The sequence below is a fragment of the Orycteropus afer genome, unplaced genomic scaffold, assembly GCF_000298275.1.
Source record: "Orycteropus afer afer isolate SDZICR_OR568_19922 unplaced genomic scaffold, OryAfe1.0 scaffold00071, whole genome shotgun sequence".
NCBI lineage: Eukaryota > Metazoa > Chordata > Mammalia > Tubulidentata > Orycteropodidae > Orycteropus > Orycteropus afer.
Genome location: NW_006921658.1, coordinates 7295149 through 7306136, shown reverse-complemented (window position 1 = coordinate 7306136; position 10988 = coordinate 7295149). Strand labels below are relative to the sequence as shown.

The 10988-nt window shown below is 41.5% G+C and overlaps 1 protein-coding gene across 1 annotated transcript in view; it reads right to left on the bottom strand.

Annotated features, from left to right (window-relative positions):
• The window catches only part of ELOVL6 (ELOVL fatty acid elongase 6), a 233388-nt gene extending 222656 nt beyond the window's left edge, over nt 1-10732 (bottom strand). Inside the window, exon 1 of the mRNA XM_007940750.1 lies at nt 10644-10732. Within this exon, the coding sequence (XP_007938941.1) occupies nt 10644-10732 (89 nt within the window). The remainder of the gene's footprint in view (nt 1-10643) is intronic.
• Nucleotides 10733-10988: the final 256 nt, after the last annotated feature.

Below are 10988 nucleotides of genomic sequence, written 5' to 3'. Positions count from 1 at the left end.
AAGTGAGAGGGGAGCTGTTGCATTGTGGTAAACTGTGGTCAATGACATGAGACAAAGTATATGTGAACTGCTGTATGGAAAGTGAATTTTCTCTGTAAATCTTCACCCAAATCACAATAAAAAAAAGACAGAATTAGTGGGATTGAAGACAAATACCTGAATTCTTCTTTAGAAAATTATCAATCAGAAAAAAGATCAAAACAAAATGAAGAAACCCTAAGATTCATGTGGGGTACCTTCAAAGGGAATAAACTATATGTAATCGGAATGCCAGAACAGGAAGAGACAAATAATACCACAGAGAAAATAGTGGAAGATTTGTTGGAAGAGAATTTCCCTGCTATGATGAAAGATGAGAATATATCCATTCAGGAAGTCCAATGAACCCCCCACACAGGATAGACCCCAAAGAAAATCACCAAGACATATCATAATAAAACTCACCAAAACCAAAGGCAAAGAAAGAATCCTGAAAGCAGCACAGAAAAAATGAAAAGTTACCTACAAAGGGTGACCAATAAGACTAAGCTCTGATTTCTCAGCAGAAACCACGCAGGCGGGAAGAAAATGGGATGGTATATATAAAACCCTGAAACAGAAAAATTTCCAACCAAGAATTATATAACCAGTAAAATTGTCCCTAAAATACGATGGTGAAATTAGGAGATTTCCAGATAAGCAGAAATTAAGGGAATTTGTTAAAACCAAACCAACTTTACAAGAGATGTTAAAGGGAGTCCTTTGGACAGAGAACCAATAAGAGCAAAAAACATCCTACCATTAACACACATGATGACATAACCCAAAAACAATCCAGTTATGGAAGCATCCCAAGTAAAATAAGCTCACAAGATTACAAGCAGGGAACCAGAGGCATTGATTGGCAAATAAGGACAACCACAAAACAAAAAGAGGGAAAAAATAGTGTAGTTACAGAACTTCTAAATGTTGAGGAAGTCAAGAGAGTTGGAAGATAGAATGGACTGTTCTAAACTCAGGGAGAAAATAACAAATCACAGGGTAACCTCAAAGAAAAATGATAAATCTTCTCATCAAAATAAAAAAGAGGACAAGCGCAAATACTTAGCAAATACTAGAACAACAGCAATGAAGGAAATTATAACACGATTCATAAACAAAACGAGCTCAGCACAGAAAATTATATGGAAGAAAGAAATCAGCAACATCATGAAAAAACACATAACAAAATGACAGCAACAAACTCATACTTGTCAATAATTACACTGAATGTAACCAGATTAAATGCATCACTCACGAGATAGAAAATTAAAGAATGGATAAGAAAACATAACCCATCAATCATACTGTCTACAAGAGACACATCTTAGAGACAAAGACAAAAACAGACTAAAAATCAAAGGTTGGAAAAAGATATATCAAGCAAATGGCAATCAAAATAGAGCTGGATTGGCAATATTAATTTCTGATCAAATTGACTTTAAGATAAAAACCACCATAAGAGACCAGGAAAACTCACTGCTGTCGAGTCGATTTGAATCTTAGGTACCCCTCTTTGGGTTTCCGAGGCAGTATCTCTATGGAAGGAGCTCTGGTAGCATAGTGCCTAAGGCACTTGACTGCTAACCAGAAGGTTGGCTATTCAACCCATCAGCCACTCCTCAGAAGGAAGGTTGGGCAATCTACTTCTGTAGTGATACTGCCTTGGTAACCCAAGGAGGGGTCGCTATGAGTCAGGTCCAACTCGATGGCACATAACAACAACAACAATCTCTACAGAGGTAGATTGCCCAATCTTCCTTCTGAGGAATGTCTAGTGAGTTTGAACTGCCAGCCTTCTGCTTAGCATCAAATGCCTTAGGCACTATGCCACCAGAGATCCCAAGAGACAAGGAAGGGCATTATATAATCATTAAAAGATCAACTGAACAAGAGGACATAACCATAATAACTATCTAAGCACCCAATGAAAGAGCCCCAAAATACATAAAGCAGACTTTGACAGAATTGAAAAGACAAATAGATGACTCCGCAGTCATAGTAGGAGACTTTAATACACCACTTTCAATGAAAGATAAAACTGGAAAGAAACTCAACAAAAATGCAGAAGTAAACAATACAATCCACCAACTTGACCTTATAGACATCTACAGAGCACTTCACCCAACAACAGCACAATATGCATTCTTTTCCAGTGTACATGGAATATTCTCCAGGATAGACCATATGTTAGGCCATACAGCAAGCCTTAATAAATTTAAAAACATTGAAATACTGCAAAGCATCTTCTCAGATCACAATGCTACAAATTAGAAACCAAAAATAGGAAGATCAACAGAAAAAGAGCAAACACATGGAAACTGAATAACACCCTCCTTACAAAGAATTGGGTAATAAAAGAAATAATAAATAAAATTTAAAAATTCCTTGAAGCAAATGAGAATGAAAACATAACATACCAAAATCTTGGGACAAGCATCAGCAGTGATCAGAGGCCAATTTTATAGGAAGAAATGCACACATGAAAAAAGAAGAAAAAGCCAAAATCAACACCTTAAACCAGCATCTGCAACAACTGGAAAAAGAACAACAAAAAAAAGCCTACAGTCCCAGAAGAAAAGAAATCATAAAGCTTCGAGCAGAAATAAATGAAATGGAAAATAGACAACAGAAAAAAATCAACAAGACTAGAAGTTGGTTTTCTGAAAAGATTAATAAAATAGACAAACCACTGGCAAATTTAACAAAGGAAAAAAGGGACAGAATACAAATAACATGAATAAGAAACAAATTGGGTGACATCACAACAGAACCAACTTAAATAAAAAGCATATAAGGATACTATGAAGAACTATACTCTAACAAATTTGAAATCTAGAAGAAATGGACAGATTTCTAGAAACATACTACTTACCTGATCTAAGATAGACTGAGATGGAAAAATTGAACGGACCCATAATAAAAGAAGAAATTGAACAGGTCATAAAAAAAATTACCAACAAAAAGTAAGTCCTGGGCCAGATAGTTTTGTCAGAGAATTCTACCAAACGTTCAGAGAAAAACTGACACCAGTCCTACTATTCCAGAACATAGAAAAGGATGGAATCCTCCCAAATTCATTTTATGAAGCAAGCATAACCTTGAAATCAACACCAGGCAAAGACACCACTAAAAAGGAAAACTACAGACCAATATCCCTCATAAATATAGATGCAAAAATCTTCAACAAAATACTAGCCAACAAACTCCAACAATATATCAAAAAAATAATACATTATGACCAAGTAGGGTTCATACCAGGTATGTGAGGGTGGTTCAACATTAGAAAAACAATCAACATCATATATCACTTAAATAAAACAAAGGCAAATAACCACAAGATCACATCAATTGATGCAGAAAAGGCATTTGATAAAATCCAACACCCATTCCTGATAAAAACTCTCCGCAAAATAGGAATAGAAGGGACATTCCTCAACATAATAAAGGGCATATATGAAAAAAAAAAAGATTACAGCCTTAGAAACCCTATGGGGCAGTTCTACTGTCCTACAGGGTCACTAAGGGAGCTCTGGTGGCCTAGTGCCTAAGGCACTTGATTGCTAACCACAAGGCTGGCAGTTCAAACCCACCAGCCACTCCTCGGAAGGAAGGCTGGGCAATTTACTTCCTTAGTGATACAGCCTTGGAAACCCAAGGTGGGGAAGCTATGAGTGGGATCTGACTCTATGGCAGTTAGTTTTTGCGTTTAAATAGAATCACTATGAATTGGAATCAACTTGATGGCAATGGATTCAGTTAGCTTTAGTGCTTTAGGATGGTTCTTGCATTAACAAATTTAAATTACAAATTCTTATTTTGGACATTATACCTTTGTATCTGCCCATAAATATGTATACAAAAAACAAACAACACAAACAAAGGAATGACGTTATGAGACTTGAAATGTCAATAAAGCCACGTTGTATTTCCATTCAGATTTCTAGAGTTATCGACAAAATTAAGATCTGTAGCACAGGTAACTTCTCTGGGTAAGTGCCTGTGCTCTTCTAACAAAAATAAGTGGGAAGCAAATGGCAGCAGGCCGATTTGAAGTTGGGAACTGGTAAGAAACAAACCAATCTGTTGCCTTGGAGCGGATTCCGACTCCCGGTGACTCCCTGTGTGTCGAGTAAAATTTCACACCACAGAGTTTTCAAAGCTGTGACCTTTCAGAAACAGATCACCAGGCCCTTCTTCCAAAGCAATCTGAGTGGGATCTTTCAGTTAGTAGTGAAGGGCTAAATCATTTCTGTCTCTGAACCCAGGGACTCCTTCTTGTTGTAGCAACTGTATATGCAGAATAGAAGTGATACTTAGGGTTTTCCAGGCTGGGATCTTTACAGAAGCACACTGCCAAGTCTTTCTGCCTTAGAGCCACTGGGTGGGTTCAAACCACCATCCTTTCTGCTAGCAGCCAAGCATTTAATTAATTATCTTGCCACTGGGCCTCCTTCCAGGACTCCTAGACACCAATATAGGTAGAGTACAGGTATAGAACTGAGATAAACTTTCTGTACTGATGTCTGGTTTCTAATAATAAAGAATAGCTCCACTCATTTGTGTCCACATATGAAAATTAAGTGCATCAAGACAATTTTTTGGATACTCCATTTCAGAAAATACTCTGAGCTGAAACATCTAGACAGATCACTGATGCAAAGCTGAATTTTTGAACTGCTTCAATAATGTAACATTTCTTCATTTTACTTTGTTGTCTAAAGATGGATTAGATGGAGCTCTGGTGGTGCAGGGGTTAAATGCTCAGCTGCATGGGAGATGAGCAATTGAAAGATTGCAGTTAGAGCCCACCAGTTGCTCCACAGGAGAAAGATGAGGCAGTCTGCTTCTGTAAAGATTGTTGTTGCTGTTGTTGTTATGTGCCATAGAGTCAGATCTGACTCATAGCGACCCCTCTTTGGGTCTCCGAGGTGGTATCACTACGGAAGTAGATTGCCCAACCTTCCTTCCGAGGAGTGGCTGGTCGGTTTGAACTGCCAGCCTTCTGGTTAGCAGTTAAGTGCCTTAGCCTTGGAAAACCTATGGTGGAGTTCTGTTCTGTCCTATAAGGTGGCTATACGTCGGAATCAACTCGATGACAATGGGTTTGGTTTTTCTGCTTTTAAGCATTTCTAAGTTTCCATCCCCCTAAACTACCTAAAGTTGAAGGATTCTCCTTTGAAGGAAGTACACAAAGCAACTCTTGGATCTGGAGTGGGCTGACTTTGGAATGAAATTCAGCGTGACCCTGACACCTTCAGACTAATCACCATCTAATATCAAACGCAACAAGCTTCATTCTCTAAAGCTCAAAATTTAACTTCAAATATAACAAAAAGCAGAATGCAAAAACTTACCACTAGATACGACTTAAAACTAATTTAAATATATAAATGTATAACATAATTTGCATTAAGCTTGTTTTCTTCCTTGGGAATCTTAAATAACCAAGGACTGCATGAATATTCATCATTTTTTAAAAATACATGGAAATTTGAATCAAAGTTCCCACATATTTCATCATGTTCTAGAGTTATAACATAGATCACGTTTTTCTTCTCTATACATTTTCTCATTCCTTTCATTCTTAACCTAGAGCATATTCAAGTGCTTTGTAAAGTTTGTTGTATGATACATGTTTTTCACACTTAGTGCTTTTTGATCCTACAGTTAATATGAGCTGAAAGTCTCCTAAATTAGTGACATGCAACATAATGAGTAAATGTAGACAGTATTTTCCTAGGCAGTTGACCAAATTTGTATATGCTGTAACGTCACCAATTAAATGACACTCTGTGGCCTCTTCTGTTCGATGACTAGATTGCACTATTTTGCAGCCATCTTTATTTCAAATGCATGCAGCAGATCACAAGGATTTCAGGGATCAATGCAAAGCAATACTAAAGGAAAAATAATATCCTAATACCCAGCCTGCATTTAAAAAAGTTTAATGAACATTATGCTATATTTTTAGTAAAATACAAACATGAGCTTACTTTTTATGTTCTCTAATACTAAAATTAATATTTTCTAAACCTCATGTTACTTTCTAAGCCTCACACACACAAAAAGACAATATAGAGATATTTCTTCTTAAATGATTCTTTAATAAAAAATAAACTTGTGAATAAAGTTTTCCTCAACTAGACAGTATTTAATTATAAAAATTCTTACACTATCTTACAGACTATATAACATAGAAGACAAATTATAAGAACAATAAAATCCCTGTATCCGTCACCACAAACCCACTGCCTTCAACTCAATACCGACTCATAATGACCATGTACAACAGAGTAGAACTGCCCCATTCAGTTTCTAAGGCTGTGAATCTCCACAGTAGCATACGGGCTCATCTTTCTCACCAGTGGGTTTGAACCACTAACCTTTGGGTTAGTAGCCAAATGCCTTAACCACTACACCACCAAGAGCTCCACAGAAAGAAGAAGAAAAAAAAAAAAGACACAAAGCATTGAAAATCTGGATGTGTGGAAGATGCCAGAGGAGAGGGAGGAGTGTTTCAAGAGGTTCTAGGCAAGCCCTTTGATGACGTCAGCTCACATACATAATGTTACAGCAGTCAGCACAGGCCTCCTGCTTTCCTATTGGTGAACACCATGTCAGCAGACATCAGAAGATAATCATCATTGGCCAGACAATTACAACTGTAGCAACTAGCATCCACTGCTATTAACACAAACCTGACAGGCTGCTGACAGAGAAGGCAGAGCTCAGCTTCCTTTCTCAAATGAATTTTATTGCCTTACCACTAAGCAATTTTGCTCCCTTGCTAGCAGCTTTTATAAATTAAGTCAACAGTTAGTGAGAATAACAGGTAAAGGCCAGGCATGTCATAAAAGAACAAAATGTCTCTATTCTCAATGTTGAAAAATCACAAGGGCTTTTCAGGGTAAAATTGAAAGTCGAAAATGCACTATGGAGCTAAAAGCTGGCATCTTCCTGTACCTCAGGAAATAAACTGTCATTTACCTGATAATATTACCCAGGATATTTTTAACTTGACCTGCAGTTTCAAAATAAGGCTATTATTCTCCAAGGAAATGTATATCTTTGCATTTCAACTGCTATGCTATTATATATGAAATAATTTACTAAGAAAGTAAGAAGGCCTGTATTTACTGCACTGTTTAAGCCAGTATGAATTTAATCATTCATTAAAAGAGCAATGAATTTGATAAACTTGCTTCATTCCAACCCCATTCCAAAAAGGAGGCTACATTCCATTAGTACTTCTTAAGAGAATAAATATGGATTGTATGGTATGTTTAATAAAGTACCCTTATTTTAAGTCCTCTTGAATGTGGATAGTTAACACTGAGGTATAATGGCAAAACATCACTCCTGGCCTTCTTCACAGTTCTTCAAAAGCCTGTATAGATCACTTTTAAAAGATAAGTTAAAATTTTCAAAAGTAACAAGTTTTGTTTGAGGCTCTAAGATTTTTAAAGACAACTGCAAATAAATTCTAAATGGCAGACTAGAAGCTTCACAACGTTTTTCTTCTTCTAGAAACTATTTCAAACTTTTTTTTTTTAAGTTAATGTGTCTAGGGAAAAGATAAAACCTTGTGGTTTCCTAAACTTTCCTTCCCAAGAGTTAAATTCTAAAGTCTAAGCCTTAGTTTGGGGCTTCCTTCTTTTAACAAAGATAATTAAAAGAGAAGGTTCATTTTCATACATATATATATCTGGCTCAGGCTTTGTGGTTATTATGTTGTTTTTGTTTGCTTGGGGGAGGTTATAAAATTGGGGCCCTAGGATATTGGAGTACAAGAAAGTAGAACAATTAGGTTCAGGAAGAGCTGCAAAGAAGGGGTAGCAGGCAGTAGGATTCTTTGACTGCAGTATGCAAGCCAGGAAGAAAAAAGTCAACAAAGGGAAGAAAAGCAAGAAAGAGGAAGACCCTAGTATGTGACTATCAAACAGTATTCAAAACGCAGGGGAGACCAAATATGCAAAGCTTCAGGTATTAACAAGTTGTTGTTAGGTGCTGTGGAGACTCACAAGGACCCCCTATATACAACATAACTAAACACTGCCCTGTCCTGCACCATCCTCACAATCCATGCTATATCTGAGCGGAACCAGTCACCATTCAATTTACTAGACAAGCATTTCCCCAATCACCCGTCATGTACAAGGTACTTTTCAAGGTATGTGAGGAAGCAAAATTAGAATGAGACAAAACCCTTGCTCCCTAAAGAGCTGATGCTCCAATAAGAGACACAGACATGTAAGTAGTCATGCATATTAGGAAAAAGTATTGCAAGAACGGTATAGATAAAAGTGGGAGGAAAACAGTAGTGTGTTCAAGAAGACAACTGACACATTTTAAACTGACAAGTTTTTCAATCCTATGAGAGCTAGGCCCTGTCTGGCTCAGTACCTGTTGAATGAACGCTGGTAAGGCGGGAAATGATACCTGGAAAGCACAGGAATGTCAGAGAAAGTGGCTTCTGAGAAAACGCAACAAGTAAGGACTAGGCAGTATCGACCAGGAGACGCAAGGGAAGGGGGCTAGAACCAGTGAATGGGGTTCCGCCTGTCCAGCGAAGGGAAGCCGACTCCAAAAAGGCAGGTTCAACCAGGGCATGGCAAGGTGAAAACACAAAGCACGCAGGGTTATGCGAGAAGGAAGGAATGGGGAAGGAAGCAAGTGTGTGTGACGGGAAGATGTAACAAACGCGGCAGAGAGGGCCCGGGCACAGGACTGACTGAAGAGTCCCGCGGCACCCGCTGGCTCGGGCCACCGCCCCCTCGCCGCCTTCAACTCCACCCTCTACTCAGCAGGGAGAAGGGCTTTTGGAGTAAGACCCGCAGAGGCTGCCCCGGGGCGCCTGCCGTGCTCAATGTTTAATCTTCGGGATCAAGCCTCGCGGTACACAACCATCATCCGGTCTGTTGGAGCTATTGGGAGCGACCGCCAGGGCTGCGGCCCTGTTCCCGGGAGGGGACTCAGCCTCGCACCCGTGGTTCCTGCTGCACTTTCTGGTCCTCCCGAACTGCTTGCGTCCAACTCTTAGTCTCCGGCTCTGGCCAGACAAGGCCCTCAGCCCCCATAGCCCCACCGCGCCCTCCGTTTCAGTGGCCCAGCCGCAGCCAGTGTGAACGCGTGGTGCTCGCCGCTCCCGCCCCTAAGCAGGCCCGGCCCTAGGCGGCGTGAGCGGCGCAAGGGGCAGGCTTCGCCCGGCTGCAGCCGCAAAAAGCCAGCAGGCCCGGGGCTGAACAGGCAGATGCAAAGAGTGGGCACGCTCCAGCCGGGAAGGGGGAAGCGGTGGCCGAGACTCAGACGGTAACCCCGGCTGTGAGGGGCGGGAGGAAAGGAAGTTGAACCTCCCGGTTCTGGCCCGCGGCACCTCCTCCAAACGTACCGACTGGCCCCTGCTAGCGACGCGCTGGCGTCTCCGATTTCTCATTGATGAGAAGGGGGAGGGAAGGCAGATCCTGAGGGCACCGGGGCGCGCGCACTCGCGCCAGCGGCGGGTGTAATCCCCCGGCTCACTGGGGCCCCCATCGCCCCGACCCTTTCAGCGAGTTCCGCCACCTCCTGGACTCGGCCCCTGTACGCGTTGGGTTTGTCTTTTTACCAAACCAGCCGTCGCGGGGGGTGGGGGTGAGGGAATAGATAAAGGGAGGGGGACTGTCTGTGCCACAGCTCGGTCTACAAGGAAGAAGCTAGATGAGCACACTTCCCTGTTAAATATTGCAAGGTGACACTGGATCGCCTCCCACATAAGGATTTTCAAGAGGATCTGCGGAGGGAACACAGTAAAAAAGAAAGATGCTTTCCCCTCTGAGAACTTTTTCTAGGGAAGAGGACTGCAGATCTAGGGTTTGGTTTTTATTTTTATTTTTTTAAATCTGTGCTTGAACTCCAGACAGCAGCTTTCCACTGAATTAGAAGTGTGTCCATAGGCGTTACCGTGAAACAGAAACTTAATAATGGCGTGGCTCCTCCACTCGCTCGGTTTCATTCATTTTTTTTTTTTTTTTTTTTTTTACTGTTTTCGTTGCTCTCACACACACCCCACCCTGGTCTCTTTATAAAACCGGAAAGAGGTCCACGAATGGAGGAATTGAGTTGGGGAGTGGCGGAGAGGAGGGCAGTGAAGTAGACTAGCTGCAAGGAGAAAGGAAGGACAAGAGGGATGGGGAGACGGCGAGGACCAGAGCCGAGGGCGGCGGGCGAGAGAGGGTTAAGGGAGCAGGAGATCGGATTCTCCCTCCGCTGCCTTTTACATTCGGCTGTTGGGAGGCCAAGCAAGAAAATCCAAATCTAAATGAAAACAGGAAATCTGGACCGTGGAATCTCTCCCGCCTTCCCTGTCGCGCAGACATCTACTCAATGCACACATATATGTTCTATGTTATATAATCTATATTAAAAATACATGTATGGTTCACACAGGGCACCCACTGACCCGCATGCTTCCTGGAGCGCCAGGGTCTCCTGCACTCCAGGGACCCGGGAACTTAGGTTATCGGTTCGCAATGCTCGAGAAACATCGCTCCATTCACGCCCCGAGAGGGAATACCGACATTAAAGAACACCAGAAAGACGCGCAGGGCTCCTGGGGAACAGTACCACGCGAAAGCATCACCTACCAATTTTCTTGCATCCATTGAATGGCTTCATTCTCGTTGAACTGCTTTTCGAATTCATATTCTTGTAAAGTCAACACTGACATGTTCATTGGGGCTGATCTTCGGAGTCTCTACGTGTTCTCTACACAAAATAAAATAATCTGTAAAGCGCTTGATTTCGAGGGCTCGCCTGTCTGCTTCCCCCACCCACCCCCCTGCGTCTTCCCCTCGCCGCAGGGTCTCAGGCGGTGGCTCTCTCTCCCAGCCTTTCTCAGCTACATCCAGGGTTGAGCATTGCCTTTGGCTCCTCTCGCTTCACCTCGGCCTGGGGTTCTCCTCCTCCCGGCGTCGGCAACTACCGTAGGA